We start from the raw sequence: 22,516 nt of genomic DNA on the forward strand, positions 1-22,516 counted from the left end.
AACACGTAAGGACTAGCGAGTCCATCCATGATGGCAGAACAAAACAGCTGAAATGGAAAGCGTCCGCTACATGGAATAAAACAGTCTACACTAGTTCCCTCTGTGAACCGAATCAAACACAAATCTCCTTTTCCAACTCAAACAAAGGAGGTGAGAAGGATGCAGTTCACAACATCATAACTGGGCCCAGATCTCAGCCTTACGGCGACAAAATGTGCAAAATAAATATGAATATAGCTGCACAGGAGGTGCCAAGTCTGAGGAAACATAACTTGGTTTTCCTGAGAAGATGTTGTAATTGATCTGAGTATCAATACAGGGAGTAAAGCATGAACAGACTTTAAGGAGGTGATTCATCGTCCGGTCCGCTTGAATCCACAGTGTCAACATACAAAAGGCTCTGTTCCAAAAACTCCTCTTCATCACCAAAAATCTGTTATTCCGATTCTCCGCAGTTAAACAAAGACATTCACACATTTTTACAGCCGAAAAAATCCACGCCGATGTAGCGGGGGTAGCCTTCCAGAGAGTTCATGCCGACAGGATCAAATTTCCAGTACTGTCTTCCTCGGATGAAGTGAGCGTAGCCTGAAAAACAGAAAACTCAGTTAATTTATCTGGCGTATTTACTAACTTTACGTTTAACGTTTCTGACAAAAATATCGTCTTTGTAAAGACAATATGTTGGTTAAGGAATGATTTCAACAAATATTATTCTGCCGAAACGGCAATGAAAAACCCGTTGCACGAACGGTTCAAACTTTAGTCCCGCCCACAAAGGCGCTGATTGGTCCGATCGTTTTTCCGATCGAGAAATCGCCGTTGAACAGAGCAACACCAGACTCTCTGAATCACTCGACAAATCTGAAGAGTGGGCGGGTCGCAATTCAGGAGTCGGGAACCAGGCTAGGTTCAAGCCGCATTAACGGGAAAAAATCTGTCCGGAATAAAAATAATAAGAAGTAAACAGGAAACATCCAATGAAAATATAATTTCTTTCTTTTCTTTTAAGGAGCTGCAACCACCTAAAAGAATTTCCTTAGTATGGGTTTTAATGGTATAAATGCTGTTTCCAACATTTTAATTTTTTTTTTTAGTTCTTGGCGATGACAATGGTCAAAATGTAAGATTTTGAATATTGGCACAAAATATAGGAATATAGGAATCTGCAGCTTCAGTGTGAAAATATCGTTATCAGAATCACCCTTCAAAAACCCCTATTGATTGAACTTTTTTATTTTTTTTCCCAAAGTGCATTTTGAAACAGAACTCAGGCGTGTTCACTGGGTGTTTTTCGTACCGTAAATGTCCTTGAAAGCGGCGTCCACGTCATCAGGGATGCCGCTCCAGTCCTGCATGCTGCGAGGATAGACGGAGTCGACTCGGTTCTCCCGGGGGCTGAACCTCCAGTAGCTGCCTGATTTAAAGAAGTAGGTGTTGTAGTTGGTGTCCTGGCCCCAGCGCAGCGCCGCCTGCACGCCGGACACCGACAGACCCAGACTCCTGACCGACTCCGGCCCTCTGATCTGCTTCTCGGCATCAAACACCCAGTAGTTTTCACCTGCCGACGCACAGAGACAGAGTGATCGTCATCTCATTCTTCTGGTATATTTGACATGTTTCTCATTCGTTTTTCACCTCGGTAAGGACCATTACTGAAAGATTGTTGTGCTGTGGGTGTAAGTCAATTCAGTAACGTTCTCAGTAAAAGTGAATAGTGTGATGAGGTGGATTTGTTTCCAGATGTAGGTTACTGTGACACAGTAAACTGTCTTGTCTTTAGCCCTAGAGAGGAGTCAGCTCAGTTAAACTGAACAAACTGTTAGCTAGCTAACTAGCCAGCAAACACACTGATGTTAATGTGAACATGCTAACACTAGCTGCTACTAGATACGTTAGCTAGTGTGCTAATCCGATGTGTTAACGAGAAGACAGTGATCAGATACTATGGTTAGCTAGCTAACAAGCTGACATTATCTAAACACTAAATCAATCAGATGGATCAGTGATGAAATGATCAGTTCAGTCAGAAACAGACAGCAACCAACCGTTCACAGCCACTGTTGCCCAAGAGCAAAGGACCTCCAATATGGCCGCCAGAGGATACATGACATCACCTGACAATCTCTATTAATATTTGCTGCTACAGTGGCACAATTTGCCCATGGGGAGCAATGTTTCGTCTCATCTCTTCTCATCTCATATCTCTCTATTTCAGAATAACTTGATGGATGGAAATTAGGCTTCGGTCAAATTGTATTTGAAAATACAGATTCAAGAAATCAAGATGGTGCTGTGCCTATGGAATCCTAGTAGCAGTAAATGTAAAAGTGTTTGTTTTCAAGTGGCATCCCAGACAGGTGGGTTTAACCACATTAAGACAATTAAGCCACTGCAAAATAAGCTGTCAATCACAAAAAGTATAGTAAATTCACCTTAAATACCTTCCAGTGGTTGTCTAAACTTTGTGGCGCTCCATGAATTTCCCTATGAGGCAAAACCCGCCCATATGTCACTCAAAGGTGGTTAAAACAAACACTAATCATTTTACCCACGTCTGATGGAAATCAGATGAAAGACTTAACTGCGATAATTTCACAGCCCTGTGTTAATTAACATTCTTATACCTATTTATCCTTGCCTAAAATGGTAAGATGCTTGACTTATGTTGTTTCGTCAGACTGTGTAATTACCTTGAGGCTTCCCTGATCCTGCACATGAAACCATAAACCACATAACAGCAACGCAAGCGTCTCCACTGCCCACCTTGAAAGAACCAGATATTCCCTGACTGGTCTTCAAAGGCGGCGTCGATGCTGTCTGGAATCCCCCTCCAGTGACGGGACGCCAGCGCCGGGTAACCCCTCTCCAGATGCCCCTCCCTGATCCGCCAAACGTAGCCCGACTTAAAGAAGAACAGCTCCCCTCGGATCATAGACACGGCATCAAAGTCCGTCTGGCAGGCGTCGGGCTGGAAAGAAGACAGATCACATGTTCATTTTCCACATGCTGTGATACACGCAAACGTAAAGTTTCTAAGAAGGGGGCTTTTATGGCGGTGGTACGTTCTGTTTAGGAGCCTTTTTGTTGCATGAAAGGAACCCAAAAGAAAGCTAAGAGAGAGTTCTTGAGCGTCTGAAGTTCAAGTGCAAGACCCCTTTTTATTGCCACAAAGCCAGGCCCGAGGAATTTGTGAAAGTGAAAAATCGCTCGTATACAAGATTTACGGCACGAAATAAACTTCAGCGGTACCTTTTCCTTCTACTTTTCTCTGAGAAATACATTGAGATTAAGAGGTGACATTTTCCTTTGACATTCATTCTTCTGTTATATTTTAGTGGCTCAAAATTTTGTGATACAACATAGACTACTACTACTACTACTACTACTACTACTACTACTACTACTCCTCTACGTGAACTGATGCAAGACAGAAAAATTTGGGGGGCAGCAATACCTTAAAGCAGTGGTTCCCAAACTTTTTAAAGTCCTGTACCCCCTCAAACATTCAACCTCCTGCTGTGTACCCCCTCTACCTCCACGGACGGCCAACTCGCATATGATGTTACATTTTGCCATGTTTGTAAGCCTGCTACAAAAAGGAAGTATAACAAACATAAAGTAGGCCAATATGAAGACATGACAGTGTTATTAACAATTTTGCTCTTTATTCAGCCTTGTAAAAAGCCCTCTCATATTTCAAACATGTGACATGCACATCAGCTCAAGCACAATATGAATGACTTCTCACCACAGACTAATGTGAAGGGTGTGCTTGACTTGAAGCACATAACGCCGCAATGTTGGGTTGAATGGGAGAGAGTTTCAGTCTCAAATCATTTTCCACACAGTCTGTGCCTGTACTTAGTTTTCATGCTAGTGAGGGCTGAGAACCCACTCTCACATAACGTTATATATGTTGTTGCAAAGGGCATTAAAGTCTTAACAGCATGATTTGCCAGGGCAGGATAGTCTGGTAGCGGCTTCTGGTTAAACTCCATTTTTACGGCCCCGTTCGTTGCTATTTCAATGAGGCTCTCCTGCTCAGACGTTGGCAAGTGGCATGAAGAGGATCCAGAGAAGGGATTACGAATCCAGTTGTTTGTGTCGTCCGTTTTGGGGAAGTACCTGCGTAATTGCGCAGTCAGCTCACTGAGGTTGACGTTGCCTTCGTTGGTTAGGTTGGTTAGGTTTAGGCATGAGGAGTGAGATGGATCAGGGTCAGAGCCAATCAGAAGCACGACGTAACTGCGAGTACCCCTGGGGGTACGCGTACCCCACTTTGGGAATAGCCGGCTTAAAGGTTAAAGAAGCAGGCTCGTGACCAGAAGGTTGAATGGTAAAACCTCCAAACTGACTCTCCCCATTCTCAATAACTACTATCAAGGTACCGTTGAGCAAGGCACTTAACCCCCTACTGCTCCAGTGGAGCTGCTTTGGCCAACAGGAGACCATTTGTACTGGTTGTACAAGTCGTCTCCTGTTGTCTATGGATGTTTGGTGAGCAAATATCCTTCTTTGGAAAAACATAAAGTTTTAAAAAAAGTTCTAGGTGGAGCTATGCATGCAATACCTTTCAATATGAAGATCTGACAGGGATAAAGGTGTTCCATGTTTCATAAGAGTCTTGTTCCAAAACAATATAATGTACGATGTTGGATTTTGTCACCAAGGACTTCGCTTCCCAACTACCCTTTTCAAAGCATCTATCAGTTTTGTAAGAGAAGGTGTCACTATTTTTCAAACAGTGGATATCTCATCTTCCTATACAGTTTCCCCTCTGATTGGTCCTTTCTATTTTAGGAGGGTGCCACTCACTGTGCTGATGATCTCATTGTTCTCTGGGTTGGCTGGAGGCGGGGGCGGGGGCAGGACTTGCGGGCGGGCGCCGTACAGGTACTGGATGCCTTGCTTGTCGTCCTCGCTCAGCCTCAGAGGGTAGGAGAAGGTGTAGTAGGCGGACATGACGGCTCCCGGCTCGCGGGAGTGCTGCAGGCCCAGGACATGCCCGAACTCATGGGCGGCGACCTGGAGAAGGTCTGTACCTGCAGCGGAGCGGGGAGACGGACACGCCTCAGAGGATGCACAGCCACACCTGGGGCAAGTAGTGTCTGAAAATAGTTCTCAGCGTTTGTTTTGACCTGCTGGGAGTGCCTGACGGGTGGGGGTTTGCCACGTAAGACAATACAATGAGTGCCAGAAACAACACCACTATCCAAACTTCCTTCAAAAAGTACCTCACCCCTCCCTCTCCCTGCTGAGTCATATCCACTCGCAATTATCTATCTTCCTCTTTGCTCTAATATACTGTCGTCTTGAAGTAAAAAAAAATCCTTTCTACCTCTCTCCTTAGCTCTTATTTTGCTCATTTCTTTTCCTTGCACTTGTCTGTTACGTGATACAGGAATGTTTGTTGCATCTTTTATCTTTGGCTTTGATCCCCTGGACTCCTTGCTATTGGTTGCTTGTAATTTTGATCCAAGAAATTCAACCATTGCAGTCTCTGTAAATCACTCTGCATAAGAGCATAATCTAAATACTTAAGATGCAGTAAACCCCACCCATCTGGTGTTCCAAGTGGCATAAAACAATCAAAGTTGTTTCTCCAAAGTCTGTACACAATAACATGGCTGACAGCTAGCTCGTGCATTGGCTCACAGATTGGAGTTTTAGTTCTACAAATATTTCTCTGAGGCAGAAATAATGATTGGTTGAGTTAAACCTCAGTGGGCGGAGCCAAAGAACCTTTACGACTAATAACGTTAGACATTAGATTAATGTTAGAAACCCATTGAAAAAGGTAAAGGATAATAGAGGAGGAAGCTAATATGGTAACACTTTACAATAAGGGTACACTAAGTTAAGGGTTAGTTAATGCTTAATAAACATTAACTAACCCTTAATTAACAGTTAACTACCGTGTAATTTATTTATAGTGTTCATGTTAACTAAGGTATTAATTTATACATTATTTAATAGTTTATAAAGATGACTAGTAAATAATGTACAAATTAATACCTTAGTTAACATGAACACCATTAGTAAATGATTACCAGACACATTAGTTAACTGTTAATTAAGGGTTAGTTAATGCTTAATAAGCATTAACTAACCCTTAATTGTTGTACCCTTATTGTAAAGTGTTACCGCTAATATTATGTAGCCTAGCTGAAACTAAGTTCAAACTAGCCATACTAGCCTATAGCTATCTAGGTAAGCTAGTTAGCTAGCTGCTGAGCTTCCAACATCATGAATGCCATGATCATGAATGAACGAAAAAAATAAGTCATTGACATTTACATTTTTATTTATACTTTGACCAGAGTTCCTTCTTTGCTCTAACCTGCGCTCTGAAAAACTGTGGTTCTTTGGCTCCGCCCACTGAGGTTTAACTCAATCAGATTATTTATTTATATATTTCTGCCTCCACAGCAGCTCTGCCTCTGAGAAATGTCTGTAGAACTAAAACTCCAATCCGCTCCCAGTCAGACGCTCACCCATGTTGTTGCCCAGGGTCCAGGACTCGTCGTAGTCGAAGTGGATGTCGCCCTGCCGGTGTGTTTTGGGGAAGAAGGCGTGAGCGAGAATCCCCCCCGGGCCGTCGAAGGGAAGGCTGTCTCCATGCCAGTACCTACAGGTGTATAATAATAATGTAATAAACTTTCTTTTTTATTGCACTCAAAAAAGAGTTATTAAGTGCATTACAGAAGATATAACAGCACATGAATTAACAAGGCATCAGTAAACATGTTGCTGGTCAGCCTTATTTTGATTGTAAATGTAGCGCTCCCCCTTGGGCTGATCAGTGTAATTTTGAAAATATTATTACACAACCATGAGATGCATCATTCCCCCAAGTGTCGTCAAAATCCAGTCAGCACTGTCTGAGAAATGCTCATGACACATGGACAAAGAGAATGGATGGAGACCGGTCCATAGTCTCCCCCACCCTCAATATCATTTGGGGAGAACAAAAACAAAAATGTGGAAAACAAAAAAGCCGATATGATAAACAATAAAGGCATGAATCAAAAACAGGGCTAACAAGAGATGGAACAGGCAAACGCTGCAGGAATAAATAAACAAAATACCTAGCTGCATAAAAAGCCTGTCTGTAAAATGTTTGAAGAAGTGATTTCAGAGATGACAGTGATCCTGCAGAAAGTTCAAAGCTTGGTCCCATATCATGGGGAGTTTGTCATCTGCTTGTTCTTTCTTGCTTCACTAACTCTTGTTTTTATGTGCGTTCGTGCCCTTTGTTCCTCTGTAAAGCACTTTGGGACGAACCTGTGTCAGAAGCACTTCATAATTAAATTTGACTTGACCTGACCTGATTCTGCCAGCCTAAACTCATGGAAATATAATGAAAGTAGGAATAAAAAACGCTTGATACTGCGCCAGTGTTGACTGCGGCACTAGTGATTACTTGGGATGCGTTGGCTTAAAAGCAGAGTTCAAAAACACCATCAAGCCTAAAAAGGACATTAAGAAGCTGAGATAAGTAAGCATTTTTGCACCATGTCAAATGAAAAGAAACGTTTTTTCTTACTTTCTCAGCTTCTTAATGTCCTTTTTTGAGGTTTTGATGCTCTAACTGGCAGGTGTGCAGGCTCCTTTTCCCTTTTTTTTTTATCGTGTTTGATGATGTTTTTAAGGTGTTTTTTCCACATCTATAAATATCCCCACCTGGTGAAGTCGATGACGATGTCTGCCTTTCCGCTGCGAACCTCGGTGAAGGTGAGCGGCGTGACGTCGCTCCAAACCCTCAGCGCTTCCTGCAAGACGCGCCGAACCTTGTCCTCACTCATCTGCCACGGAAACCGGACGATCCTGCAGGGAGACATATGCAGGTGTCACACACACACACACACACACACACACACACACACAGAATCTGTAGAGGCAGATCGGGGACCACCAGCCTTGCACGCCTCCCTCTAATCTGATATCTCCAGCCATCTCATTAGCAGATGGGTGTGCTGTTACCAACGCCCTCAGGCTCTCTAACATGACGCTGCATCACAGTCTCAGCCCTTTTCCTCTCAGGTAAAACCACCCAGTATGATAATTGCAAAAAAAAAGAAAAGAAAACTCCTTGTGTTACCAGCAAATCACAGATACATCATGTACATTCACCGGCCACTTTATTAGATACACCTATCTAGTAGTGGCTGGTCATCTGTTGCTGAAGCCCATTTATCTTTTATTATATTTTTTATGGACCAACAGTTTGTGTGTTCAGATGTCCTTGTGTCCTTTCTGTTGGCTTGACCCAGTCTGTCCGTTCTCCTCTGACCTCTGACCTCTAACAACTTGAACTCTTGACTATGTTGCACACGGATATTACACCCCTCTGGAATATATCCATAGACTCTGAATCTGCATGTATTATTTGCATTATTTGCATTTATTTGTACTGTCTCTATTGTTGTATATTATGTACATTACCTTTATTTTACAATTTTATTTTAGTACCTATTGCTTCTATTACCTTCCTGTACTTGAAACATACTTGACTTCCTTGGCATTGTCAGCCAATTGCTGCTGTGGCACCTGAATTTCCCCAAGTGGATCAATAAAGTGCTATCTTATCTTATCTTATCTTATCTCTCTCATTAACAAGCTGTTTTCTCTGTAAACTCTACAGACTGTACCAGGAGGGCAGCTTTCTGTTTCTGAGCTGCTGAACCAACAGTCAGACTGCAGTCAAAGCCGCTAAAGATCGTGCATCTCGCCCGTTCTAATGTTTGGTCGAACAAAAGACTAAACCACTTCAGGAGGAGGAGGAGGAGCTCGTATCTTTTCTTTAACCTTTATTTGCAGAAGGATGATTTATTAAGCGTGCAAGCTCTTTATCAGCAACACCCTACTTCTCACTTATTCATTTACAGACATTCATACCTGGGAGTTGACCAGTAAATCCATAATCTTCTACTGGCCCAGTAGGTCATGTAGAAGCATGGTGAGGGGAACATACAGAGTGCTGCCATGATCCAGACTAACCACATCCCTCTGTCAGGTGTCACTGTGACAGCTTTATTACCCAGATCCAGCAGAATCTTATTAGTCTGCAGCCAGCGGTGTTATTAAAAGCTCTCGGCCGCCCCTTTGTTGCTCTCTCTCTCTCTCCCTCTCTATCTCGCTCTCTCCCTCTCTCCGTCTGTCTTTATATACTGTTGCGTTAAAAGTGAAGAATAGCTACAATGAAAGAGACCCCAGGAGACACAGACAGCAGACGGCTGCCAGACACTCGACGGTGCCAAGGCCTCAGATGAAAGAAAAGCAACACCTTCTTTGGTTGCCCCCTTTTTCAGAAGGTCTACCCATTTTTGAAAAAAACAACAACAACAAAAAAAACGATTTCCTGAAGTTAATCATTCAATATCTCTAAAATCTAGCAGTTCCTACCTGTAACAGAGTCACCATTTTGTCAGCCAAGAGCTTACATTACCTATTATCCTTTAGTAGATGTCACTTTTTTTATGGTGGATATCTCATTTTGGAGCAAAACTCTTTATTTCTATTCTCAGCTTTGAAAATATAAGAATGCAGAGCACAAGTAAGTTGCCAAATAACACAGACATCATGGAATTTTTTGAGTGGAAATTTCTTACAAATCCTATGCCAATAAATTTTTTTGGGCAAATATTTAACTTAATATGATAATATCATTTTACACAAAATATTGATTTTAAATAATTGTATTACTTGCTAAAAAATAGTTGCAGGACTGTAACCATAGAAATGTCTGTAGCTAGCATCCATGCTACACTGTAGCAGAACGGTAACCCTAGAAACGTCTGTAGCTAGCATCCATGCTACACTGTAGCAGAACGGTAACCATAGAAACGTCTGTAGCTAGCATCCATGCTACACTGTAGCCGAACGGTAACCATAGAAACGTCTATAGCTAGCATCCATGCTACACTGTAGCAGAACGGTAACCATAGAAACGTCTGTAGCTAGCATCCATGCTACACTGTAGCAGAACGGTAACCATAGAAACGTCTGTAGCTAGCATCAGCCTCAGCCAGCAATCAAAAGTTTGTTGCTCTCTGAATGAATTAAATCTTCCATGTTTCTGACCTTGGTCAGCTGAGTGTTTGTCTGCAGTAACCAAACAGTAATGTCTTTTTGCCACAAATAATTTGATTTGATTAATTTGATTAGAAGTCAAGCAAAATGAACCGTATGTTTTGACTGCAGAGTGATATGATCAGATCAGCGGCCTGTTATTCAGAAATAACAGACATCAAAATGCGTTCATTGGCAGAATTGCGTGTTCAACAAAGCGACAAAGTGTGATAATATAACAGAGTTCTACGTACTTGTAGGTGAGGTCGGTCTTCTCCCAGCGGCCTCCGTACAGGACGAAGCGTTTCTGCCGGTGCCGGCCCCGGTAGTGGACCTCCTTCTGGGCGGGGTAGTCCGGGACGCCGCAGCGAGGCCGGTTCCACACGTCGGTGGTGTTGGTCGGCAAACTGGCCTCCTTCACCAAGTCCTGAGCGTGGGGAACTCGACCTTTCTTCTTCAGGTCGTGGAACTTTTCAGACACCTGGAACAAACCCTGAGAGAACAACAGGGGTCGTGATCTTAGGATGGTTTATTCATCTGAACGGTGATAAAACATAGACATCTGTTTGGTTGGTCAGGTCAGATCAGTCTTACCCAATGCTCACCTCTTTTTTCATCGGTTTATATACTGTATAATGGTATAATGTGTCATGTAATCTAATGTGGGAGAAGACAATTTTATGGACTGACATGAAAATAAACAAAAATCATATGGTCATGCAAAAGAAGAAGAAAAATGAGTGGATGAACAAGAGGGAGAGCAAACAAGAGCAAAATGAAAAAGGGAGATGAAGGATAAGAGGGAGGAGTAAGGAGAAGAAGTAAGAAAAAGAAGATGAAGAGGGAAAAGAAAGAGGAATAAGAACTAAAAGGGATGAAGAACAAGATGAAAGAAGGGGGGAGGAAATAGTAGAGGAAGAAGAAAAAGAAGATCACGAAGAAGAGAAAAATAAAGAGAAGGGAGGGGAAAATAAAAGGGAGAAGAGGAGGAAGATGAGGAAGAAGAAGAAAAAGAATAAGCAGAGTAAAATTAAGAAAAAGAAGAATAAGAGGGAGAAGAGGAGGCAGAAGACAAAAAGGAAGAAGAAAAATGAGGAGAAAAGGGAGAGGACGAAGAGAAAGACCTGAGGCAGATGTATTTCAGAGTCATTTCAGTTCAACCTGAAATTTGAGGTTAATGACGACAGAGATTCATAATCAGGTCACCGAGCCACGTTGTTTACCCAGTTAACACACAGCCGGCCCCGCAGTGACGCTGCTGTCCGTTATCGTTTCACCTAAAAAAAAAAAACCCCCGCCACAGTCTGAGGAAATGGCTCCGCTCATTACACAGCAGCAAATTACAGAGGAGAGGAGCGCCGTCCCATCCAGAGCCTCGGCACCTCCTCGGTCCAAAGCCTCCAAACTGCAGTTCATCTGCTCTTTTACAGATCTGGGGAACCTTTGGGTGTTCTCTCCCAATTTTACAAAATGACCTGCATTTCCTTTTCCTCCTCTGCTGAAGAATCCTGTGGGACGTTCGAAGGAAACGCTATCGTGTCGAAATGAAAAAAATAAATAAATAAACCTCCGTCCTTAGCTCTTACTTCTGTTTCTAGGACTATAATCATTCTAGGGTCGCGGGAATATTATGAGGCCACTCTGACCCTTGACCTCCTTGTTATTGGTTGCTTGCAGTGTTGGTGATCTAGGACAGTGGTTCTCAACCTGGGGGTCAGGCTCCTCTGGGGGTCTCTAAGATAATTCTGGGAGGTCACGAGATGATTTATGGGGTAAGAAAGAACTTATTTTTACTTTACACATTTGTTATCATGTCTAGTTTCTCTGATTTTTGGCAAATTTTAGCTTTTTTTCTTTGCCTCTTAGCCTCCCCTGATAATTAATCAAATGAAACAACCACAAAAGGGGAAATCATTGGATTATTTATTATTATTATTATTGGATATCGGATTACTGGATCGGCCTGTCAGTGTCGTCCACATCTGGTGTGATGGACGTTCCTCCCTGACCACAGCGACAGAGAAACAGTCTGTAAAACCTGAAATGAAATTGTAGTTTCTTTGCACATTTAGTCAATTGTTCAAAATGTTTTTGTTAAGTAATTCTTTGTTTAAAGGCAGTAATGTCTCCCAGAGTTCCCCTACCACTGCATGAATAGATGCGTCACCCTGCTTTAAAGAGCTGCTAACCCTAAAAGAATGCCATCAGTCTGGTTTCAGTGGAGAGTTTTAGTGTCCCATGATGCTCTGAATGCTGTTTCAGAGGCTTTGCCACCCTGACAAGAATATAATTCAGGGGAAAATACTGAATACCTGTCACTTTTTGGCATGAAAATGGTCAAAGATACCGGTCGAACCCGACTACGAAGTGAAACATTTTCAACAGTTGCACTCGTTGTACGTCAGTCTGGATAAGAGTGTCAGCTTGATCCGTAAAATGCAAAATATGAATGCAAACAATACACTGTTTAAAGCAGTTTAAGCAACTTCATGTGAACAAAGTGGTGATTGTGTTTTGGTTGTTTGAAGCGAGCCTGCCTCCCTCGCTCTGCGGGACTCGATTGTTGTTCTGTTGTAGGTTATGGGGAACAAAGCCCAGCAGGATTCGTGGAATGTGCTCCAGACTGCAGAAACACAGAGACTGATGAGTCTTGATCAAGGAAGAAACACCAGACACACCTCTCTGATCCCCCGCCTCCTGGGTTTCACTGTGGTAAAGGGATTCTCTGAATTTTATTTGGCTGTTTTCCCCCACAAGACACTTGTTCTCATTACATTAGGGGGGAAAGTTCCTACCCCTGTGCTTCAGTTTCCCTTGAATGGCTTGTTAGCATTGTTAGCATTCCTAATTAAACAAAACTGTCACTAGTTGTGTCCTTTGGTTTTAATGTGGGACATTAACAATGCTAACATTACAGACATTAGATTAGTACTGTATCAGAGTATTGGTCATTCCTCATGGCACTAACACTGCCAGGGTTGGGGGTTTAATTCCCACCAGGACCACCCTTTGGATAAAAGTGTAAGCATTTGTTAGGCGTTTCAAATTCACCTGTTTTGATGGGTTTTTTTTGTAAAAAACTACAATAGTTTAATCCATCTCAGCTGCACAGGACAGACATCTAAGTTTGGTTTTGCCATTTTGCACTGATGACCAACAGTTGATAGATGTGTCCATGATCATGCACATGGCATTTTCTTGAGTGTACATTTCTTAAAATACATTGCAAATAAGTTTCATGGGCAAATATGACAACTTTTTCCCTTGACATTCTACTGATCCGCAAAGGAGAAAACTGTATTTTTGTTTACGGCCGCTCCACAGAGAGGTCAGAGGTCAGGGGTCAGAGTCAGCTGCAGAAAACCAAGCCTGGGGTTGGTAGGGATTCAGTGCCTTGCTCAAAGACACTTCAGCAAAGTGGATGCTTACTGTCTTCCTATTAAAGGGCAGTCTTACTTATCTCTATCTCTCTTACTTATCTACTGTATGCCATGCTGCTTTTGAATGCACATAGACTGGAGGAGAACCTTTGTACATTTATCCTTCCGTTTCCCTTAAATGGCTTCTTAGCATCGTCAGCGTCGTCCGTATTAAAACCAAGTGACACAAAGAGTGAGCTGAGCCGCTTTGTTTCAATGAGGAACGCTAACAACCTAATGAGACATTTTAAGGTAGTGGCTCCCAAACTAGGGTCCAATGATCCCAACGGGTCCTTAAGAAGGTTCCAGTGGGTCCCCAACAAAATAGCCTTTAGTTCAGTTTCACTATTACGTCATTTACTAGAAGTTTGCACAATGACAGAATGTGTAAGAGTAACTTCTGATCTGAGGTTTCACTCCACTGTTATCTCCCCTCTGCAGTAGACAGACAACAAAAAAATCTCAGATAAGTGACAAAACCCTTATCAAGGTGTAAAGCAGGTCTGAAGCGTATCGATCTGCTGGTTGTTGACATGAAACTTATTTTCTGGACCTGGAATGAGAAATGATATAGAACCAATGTGACAGCAGCTGGAATTTAACGTCCATTTATTTGTTTTATTTAAAGGTTTATTTATCCAGGGAAAGGTGACTGAGCTCTTTTTCAGCGCCGTCCTGCTTCACATTCATACAGTTCCACACATTCACACTGGGAGCTGCCCAGTACAGTCTATATGTAAATGTTACTTTTAATTTCTTAGTGGGAAGTTTTGAAATGTAGAAGAAGGTTGCAGGACAAAGATTTAAACATCTAGTAAAGGAACACAGGCAAAGGCAGCTGGTAAATTTGTTCGTTTAACGTAAGTCCAGAGGTGTGACCAAGTCAACTTTACTCGAATCCCAAGTCAAGTCCCAAGTCTAAATGTACATTAGTAAGTCAAGTCCATGTCATTAATGTTGAGTTTCAAGTCTAAATGTAGAACAGCAAGTCAAGTCAGAGCAAATCAAGAGTCCAGTATCAATTTAGTATCTTAAAGAAAACTAAATATCTAGGACTTTTCAATGCAATTTGGTTTTAATAGGATAAAAACTTGGTAAGAGCATCATGAGTTTGATTTCTATAATCAGTTTCAACTTCAATAAATTCAATCATTCCATACAAATTCAGAAAACAGAATTTAAATTCAGTCGTCTGCTGGAACAAATCTCATCACTTTCAATCTGAGTCATTTACACAAACACAAGATCTCAAGTCAAGACTTTAGAAACCTTTTCAAGTCATCAAAGTACAAGTCAGAGTCAAGTCCCAAGTCACCAGAACCCAAGTCAAGTCAAGTCTCAAGTCTTCTCTTCATGCATCAAGTCAAGTCTCAAGCAATTAAAATTGTGACTCAAGTCCAAGTCATGTGACTCGAATCTTCACCTCTGCGTTAGTCCTTTACTGCTGTGTGATCCAAACTTGCAAAGTGAGGGATCAAACTGGCAACTTCCTGTCCACCAGCCTACTTTTCTAACCTCACGGCGACCCCCCCCCCCACCCCCCAAAAAGGAAGGTTTTGACTGGAGCTGTCCACTGCCTGATCCCAATCAGCGAGGTGAGGGGCGTATTGGTTTTCAGGGTCGTAAAACACGGCTAATTCTAAGCAGTGGGTGCGCGGGGCCGCCCCTGTCATTTCAAAAGAGGAGATGAAAAGAGTGTGTGGTTAAAGGACTAACCCCACCCCCTACCCCCCCTACCCCCACCCACCCCCACCCATGTGTCAAATGGATCGGCTGACCTGTCCGACCCCATAACTGAGTGAAACCCCGGCTAAACCTCCTTGATTCCCAACAGGTTTTGGATCAAAGTTCAAGTTCAAAACCCAAACAAGACCATTAGCTGAAAACGTTGGTCAATGGGTAGAACAAGGCACTAACACTGCTAGGGTTAGGGGTTCAATTCCCTGTGTAGCTCAATGGGTAGCGCAAGACAGCGGTAGGAGTTTTATATCTAGTAGAGCCACCCACACTGAGAAATATGTACTCATGCTACTGTCGGAGGCTTTGGATGAATGTGTCCACCAAATTTTTATTCATATGTCTTTGTTAAGCGCTTTAAATTCAATTCAAATGGGATTTATTGGCATGAAATACGAAGGTACTTACTGCCAAAGCAACTGATAATGACAGAACTAACAGTAAAAGTGAAATAAGAAATTAGTTCTCAAGACAATTAACAAATCATTCTATTACCAAGTAATCATTAAAACATAATTTATCTGATGACAGCTGTGTTTTTAGGTTTCCATTGTCTCTGGTCTTGAACTTTAAAGTCATTTGTATTTGTTTGTGTTTTTTTTTTTTTTGTAATAAACTCAGTCAGGCTCAGTTGTACAGGATAGGCAAAGAAGTTTGGTTTTGCCACCCGGAGTCTCTCAGCAGTCGACTCAGCAGTTGGTAGAAGCTCTGCGGCCATGCTTGCGTGTTTGAGTGTAATTTTAGAGCAGACAATGGGAGTCTGTAGCATGACGTTTGAGGAAAAAAAAAAAACACCCTCGGGACAATTAGTCCGTCACTTTCTGCTGAGTGTGCAAGAAGAAGCCAGTGATGAGACACAAACCCCAACAGCCAGCCTGAAGGCCTCGCTGGATGCTTTTATCATTATGGGAACATGTGAGGGAGTTTGGTGGTGGTGGGGAGAGGGGAGGGGGGAGGGGGGAGAGGGGGAGGGGAGAGGGGAAGGGGGGGGGGGGGTCCCATTACATGTATGGACACATCTAGCTTCTGGTTACAGTGATGACAAGATCTGTGAGTAACAGCGGAGGGGATCTGCAGTGGTATTCAAAGAGCCCAGGGAACAAGTCTGAACACGGAGTCTCTGAAAAGTGTCTTTATTCTAACAACAAGCCCCCCCCCCATCCCCCCATCCCCCCTCCCCATCCCCCCACCCCACGCTGTAAAGTGCTTCTTGTCTCTCAGGTCAGTGTCTTTCAGCTCGATCTGACCATGGCAAGAACCTGGAGCCAGAAGGTAATTAGTACACTTTCACTACAGGTTTGACCAGATACCTCCGACCAAGTCAAGCTTCAAATCCACCTTAAATCTCTGGTGGTGTCTTGGGTCGTGTCTCTTCCTCCATGATAAAACCCCCAAATCAGTGATTCTGTGATCTGTTGCTCCGGTAGAGCAGACTGGAGAATTGTGTTTTTTTTCTCTCTCCATTCACTGCCGTTGTCTGGAGGAACAGTCTGAAAATCACTTCTAGCACATAAAGGAACGCCGACAAAGCAGATTCTGACAATATATATATATATATAAAACTAGTTATTTTGCTGAAATGTTTTTGTAAATCAACTTTTTTACTGCTTTGTTCAGTTTCGGTTGTTATTTCAGCGATGTGTTTTTGGTACAAGGTACACGCTTAAAAAAGGATGCACGATTTTCAACTTTAAAGAAAAAATCTATAACACTTAAAACACTCATGATTTTCCATCAACAAATACCTTGGTATCTTCCTCCTTATTCTCCCAACCCAATACATCAACTAAAAATCAGCAACAGCAGGCAGTGGAAGGTGTAATCAATCCTCTGGACATCTACTTTATTTTCTTATCTTTCCTGGCACAAAAAACTCAAACTCACAGCTATTGGCCCATTTAGTTTGGTGTATTTTTCTTCTTGGTGGATAACTGGCCAATCGTAGACGAGGTGACGTCACCTCCAGATGTTTCCAGCAGCTACAGTGGAGTTTGATATGAGAAAATGTTTCAGGATGTAAAACATCAGCGGTAAACGTCAGGTTTTGGTGTCAGTCCCTCAGAATCAAAGAGCGAGGGCTTCTTTCTAGAGCCGCCATTTTGCACCGAGAAACGTTCAACAATCATACAGGGAGAAATCCATCGTAGAAGAGGAGAGAGACCAATTTCTTCACCCACAGGAGCAGGAGAGAGACCAGAATGCAATGCAGCAGAGAGACAGGTTGGGGTTTGAGTAAGGGTCAATGGGCATTCTGGGAAACGTAATGAAACCACTAACTGAGGTAGAAGTAAACGAGGCAGATTGAGGCAAAGTGGGTTCACCAAAAAAGTAAATTACAACACTTCATCACAAAATAATGGAATGAACTGAACATCACAAATTGATATCCAGTCCCACCAGGATTTCACAGAGTTTTTTTGTGATTATTGCGGCCAAAAATGCTTGATTTTGCTGCGGCTTTTCTCAAAAATTGCGATACAATTTGCGAGGTTTTATGTGCTCTTTTTGCGGTAAAATTGCGGGAATTGGGAAAAATTGCAAGCAAAGGAAAACATTTTTTTTTCTTTCACTCTCTCTCTCTCTCTCACTCACACACACACGCACACAGCCGCCCCCTATTCTCTCCCACTTTAAGCTATTAACTCTTCCAAGAGCTTGAATTTTGCACTCACCTTGATTCTTGCTGCTTTTGTTTTGTTTTGCACAGTCTATGGCAGTCATTTTTGTTGGCAGGTGAGCTTTGTTCATCTTCCACCTGAACGCGCGCTGCGATGACGTAAGTTACCACGACACCGAATGCGACAATTGGTCCAAATCACAAGCGGTCTGTTGATTTGGCCGTTTCATGCGGAAAAGTTGCGTCAATTTTGCAAAACTGTAAGCTCTCGCAAACATTACGGAGATTTCTTGAATTTGCGTTAATTATTGCGATCGCAAAATCGCAAGTTCCTGGAGGGGCTGGATATCTAACATCTAACAGTGTACAAGTACCTGAGGGTGAATTCTAACTTTAAGCAACAGAGAGATGTGCTTCAAACTGGAGTTTAATGGGTTCATAGCGACAGGAGACACGCTTCCCACGATAATCCGTTCAACGCTGGCAGCTGAAAGTAGAGTCGGACGCTGCGGGCAGATTTTTCATTAAGATGATGTCTAACTGCCCAAAACGTATAAACCTAAATCCAGTGAATCCAGGATGATGGGAAGTAAATCATAAGTGAGTGTTTACGCGAGCAGACAGATACGGTCTGGGTTTGCAGGGTGTGCTCTCGCTGAGCGGACGGGGACAAAGGCTTGCTTCCAGTGACAGAGGATGTATCGGACCAGATAGGGGAGAGATAAATGATTTTCCATCAACAAATACCTTGGTATCTTCCTCCTTATTCTCCTAATCCAATATATCAACTAAAAATCAGAACCAGCAGGCGGTGGAAGGTGATGTAAATCCTCTGGGCATCTACTTAAATCTCTTATCTTTCCTGGCACAGAAACGCTCTTCCGCTCAGACCTCAGACTTCCAGATCTCATGTCAGTCTGGCGGCAGGATGATCTGACGCTAACCACAGTGTCACCGGTTCGATTCCTGCAGCAGCTAACGTGTCCGTCAACAGTCTGATGTACACTGATGAAGTGTCTTTGAGCAAGACACTCAACTCCTACCTGCTCAGTCATTGTAAAGCCCTGTTCGCATGGGTCTAGAATGATATCATTACCTTGTGTAGTTAAAGAATTACACCCCAAACTTCTGCATTTCATAAAAAGCATTTGCATGTTTGCTTGCGCTGCTTTAAGCCTTGTTTTTATGAATCATCCTGTTTTTATTTGCTCTCTGTGCTCCTTTTGCCAACTGAACTTTTGGTCTGCCTCCTTAAATTTTAGTAGGATTTTACCCATGTATTGGTTGCACTTACTACCGCTGCTCTAATTAGCATTTAAGTACCTGTTAGCTGGCAGTGGATTGCATCACCTGAATTCTGTACGCTCTTTCACTTATTTTATTTATAATGTTTGTTTTTAATCATGTGAAGCGCTTTGTGACTTCTCGTTTGAAAAGTGCTATAAAAGTAAGTAAAGTTTTACTTACTTTGGGAAATTTCAAAAATCCTAGACACAATTGTTTGAGGTCAAGAATTTACACCTCATCACTTCCTGATTTAGCAAAGCAAAATGTAAAGTTTGCCTTCAAAGCCTTCCTCCATAGATTCCACTGCTGCCTAGAAATTGCGCATCTTGAAGAAGAAGAAGCAGAAATTGCCAAAAACAAATCACGTCACGCATGGGATTCGTATTATCAGGGAACTTCTGTCTTCACTAAAACACAGAAGGTAATTTGTGCTGGAATTTTCACTCTCACTAAATAAAATCACAGATGTTCTCCACAATGATTACAAATCACTGGACGTCTCCAGGTACTGACCCCTGTCCGGATGCCATGGTCTGGTAAAATATTGTTTTTTCGGAGTGATTCAGTTATTTTAATCCCATGCGGATCAGTATTACTTGTGCATAACAGTTGCAAATAAGCTTATGTTTTTCAGCGGACTCCCAGGCTCTCTGTCAGTTCTGGTACCGTTTTGTGATTCATAAAGTACAAATACTTTGCTCAGTGGACGCATTCCAGAAACTGACGGGAATAATACACCACCTCAGTGATTTATGGGATTAATAAAGTAATAAATATATGCCGGATCATTCATTAAAATCACTGACGCGCGATATACTAAATTACATTCATCCATCGTTGTCCTGCAGCCGGACAGGACTTGGAGCGTCCGCTGAACACCTGAAATGTAAATGTGTTGCGTGTGTTCAGCTGACAGCGTGTTGCTGCCGCTCCTCCCCCCGCATGACCTGACCTTGTTAACGAGGGATTCATAACGAGGCAGCAGGCCCCTCCCCCCCGCTAACGAACCAAACAGTCTGATTAACTTTTAGGAGGAGGGGCGCATGTGCCTTTTAACTGCATACCCACGAGCGTCTTTCATCGGCCGCTCGCTCGCTCGCTCGCTCGCCGCTCGCCCGCCGCAGCTGTGACCTAGATCTGGGCGCTGGGAACCCAGACCGCTCTCTGATGTCACCTGTGCTCTCACGGTTTCCCCACCAATCGCTTCGACCCAAAGACACAGACATGACGGGGCAAAACAGGAAGGAAAAGCGAGGGACTCGGGTTTTATTGACAATAGAGATATCCAAACAGTTAGCCGCCGCTTCCCTCCATTTTCCCCACGAGAGAGAAAACAGGCGCTGTGTGTATCCCGCTGCCCTGGATGCCACAGACACAGGCCTGTCCAGGCTTGTGTAATCACTCACTCTTTTGTCAACAATGGGGAACAAATTGGCAAAACTACAGATTAGACTTTCCATTTAAATGAGTGAGAGACATAACAAAGTTGTCAGTGCAGGTGCAACATATTCCTGTTTAAGTGTTGGAAAAGAGGCATTTTTCATCCATTCAGTCCAGGGTTTGTTACAACTGCTGTAGGTAAACACACTGCTGATAAAAATGTGTGCTAACACATTGTGTGCTCACGCCTGATTCCTGTGTTTTAACCTATGAAAAACATTTACAAGTACACAATAATATAGTGTGAATACTTAATGGATCTCTTCCTAATGCATAGTGTAATTGCATGGGTGTAACGACACAATTTTAATACAAAGTGTGTAGATGTAGGCTTTTTGTTACACCCTTGTTAAGACCTGATGTCTTCATGAGATTTTCATGAGAGAAGCTGAAACGTTAATCAGTTCCCTGTGGGGAAATTGGGTCGTTGCTGCAGGAAACAACAACCTGCAACTGTAAAACTAGAATGTATCGAATAAAATATAAGAATGAAAAGACAAATAAGTGAATGAAACCTATGTGTGATATGACAATAAGTACTTTCACAGTGCTGTTGTGTAGTTTCAGACTCTCCCATGTGTTAACAGGCAGGTTAACACACTGGGAAAAGGCCATTGTCACGTTGTATGCTACTAACAGCATGGCCAAACTAAAACGAGACTATTTGACTTGATGTAAAAGTGTAACGTGTGCCACTGACGCCGTCATGCCGGGTCCTATGGAGGACCCCTCTCTTCTTTTATGGTGTTGTTGACAAAATGCCTTTAAGACCTGTTATTACTGCTTCCTGCCCTGCAGACAGGGGAACTCAGCAACCTCTCTCCACACACCAGACCCGGCTGAAGCAACGCAAAGCCCAGAAAAATAGAAATAAAACCCTCTCTGGTGTCATCACATATCTAGAAGACATAGATATATGATGCAAAGTCATGACTGCTCCAATGCTGAGCAGACAAAAAAAATTGTGATGATAGTAATTTATTCTAAGTAAAAGCAGGTCCCAGTCTAATTACAGTGACAGGTCAGCTGCTGCTCCCGTGTAAAACAGCCATTTTCTTAATTATAATATCATAAGTGTCATTGATCATCCTGAGGGAAGAGGTGTGTGTGTGTGTGTGTGTGTGTGTGTGTGTATGTGTGTGTGTGTGTGTGTGTGCGGCACTTGCAGCATGAAGAATGAAAAGTGAAGAGTCCAAATTCATTTAAAGTAAAAAGAATTAAAATTGTTCATGCATGCAAGTGAAAGTTAATTCAATTTGGAGCAAACGACCCATGCATGTGTATGTATGTGTGTATCTGTGTATGCGTGCGTGTGTGTGTGAGAGAGAGAGAGAGAGGGGAGGGGGTGGGGGAGCGCCACTTGCAGCAGCAGAAAGAATAAAACGTGCAGATTCCTTTAAACAGCAGATGAATAAAACATTTCTCATGCGTGCAAGTGCAACTTCATTCAGTTTGGATCAGAGCGACTCGCTGTGCGCTTCTGCCGAAACAACAAACCGTTTCCAAACTTCTGCACAGACACACTTTGACTTTTTTTGTTCTTTTTCCTCAACTTTCCAACAAGAAAGAGACAGAAAAAATAAAAGTTTTCCTCCAACTCACCGGTGCCACTTTGTACCTGCTCGGCCCCCGGACTGGAAGACAAAGCATGCTGGGGAAGCATTGCAGCGCAAAGACGCAGGACACGAGCAGAAGAGAAGTCCGCATCCTCACCACCGTCAGCGCCGTCGGGAGCGAGCCGTGCACAGGCAGCGGGGTTTGGCGCAGTGTGCGGTGCGCAGTGCGGAGAGTGACGCTCACGGTCCGGGCCGACTTCTCTTTAAATAGACTCTGATTTCTTTGTTCTCCTCTTTTTTTTTTTTCTTCCTCCGCATACTCTCTTTCTTTATAGCCCCGGGCTGATAATACCACCCGCCACCATGTGACTCTTAACCCTTTCTCT

General features: G+C 42.8%; 1 protein-coding gene across 1 annotated transcript in view; it reads right to left on the bottom strand.

The window, feature by feature from the left end:
- LOC139920015 (stromelysin-3) overlaps nucleotides 1-22,281 on the bottom strand; it is a 31,960-nt gene extending 9,679 nt beyond the window's left edge. Inside the window, exons 1-8 of the mRNA XM_078285389.1 lie at nucleotides 22,177-22,281; nucleotides 10,329-10,567; nucleotides 7,687-7,830; nucleotides 6,498-6,631; nucleotides 4,819-5,045; nucleotides 2,767-2,971; nucleotides 1,301-1,561; nucleotides 476-588 (exon numbers count right to left, since the gene is read on the bottom strand). Of these exons, the coding sequence (XP_078141515.1) occupies nucleotides 476-588; nucleotides 1,301-1,561; nucleotides 2,767-2,971; nucleotides 4,819-5,045; nucleotides 6,498-6,631; nucleotides 7,687-7,830; nucleotides 10,329-10,567; nucleotides 22,177-22,281 (1,428 nt within the window). The remainder of the gene's footprint in view (nucleotides 1-475; nucleotides 589-1,300; nucleotides 1,562-2,766; nucleotides 2,972-4,818; nucleotides 5,046-6,497; nucleotides 6,632-7,686; nucleotides 7,831-10,328; nucleotides 10,568-22,176) is intronic.
- Between the last annotated feature and the right edge of the window lie 235 nt (nucleotides 22,282-22,516).

This window comes from Centroberyx gerrardi, chromosome 8, assembly GCF_048128805.1.
Source record: "Centroberyx gerrardi isolate f3 chromosome 8, fCenGer3.hap1.cur.20231027, whole genome shotgun sequence".
Classification (NCBI taxonomy): Eukaryota; Metazoa; Chordata; class Actinopteri; order Beryciformes; family Berycidae; genus Centroberyx; species Centroberyx gerrardi.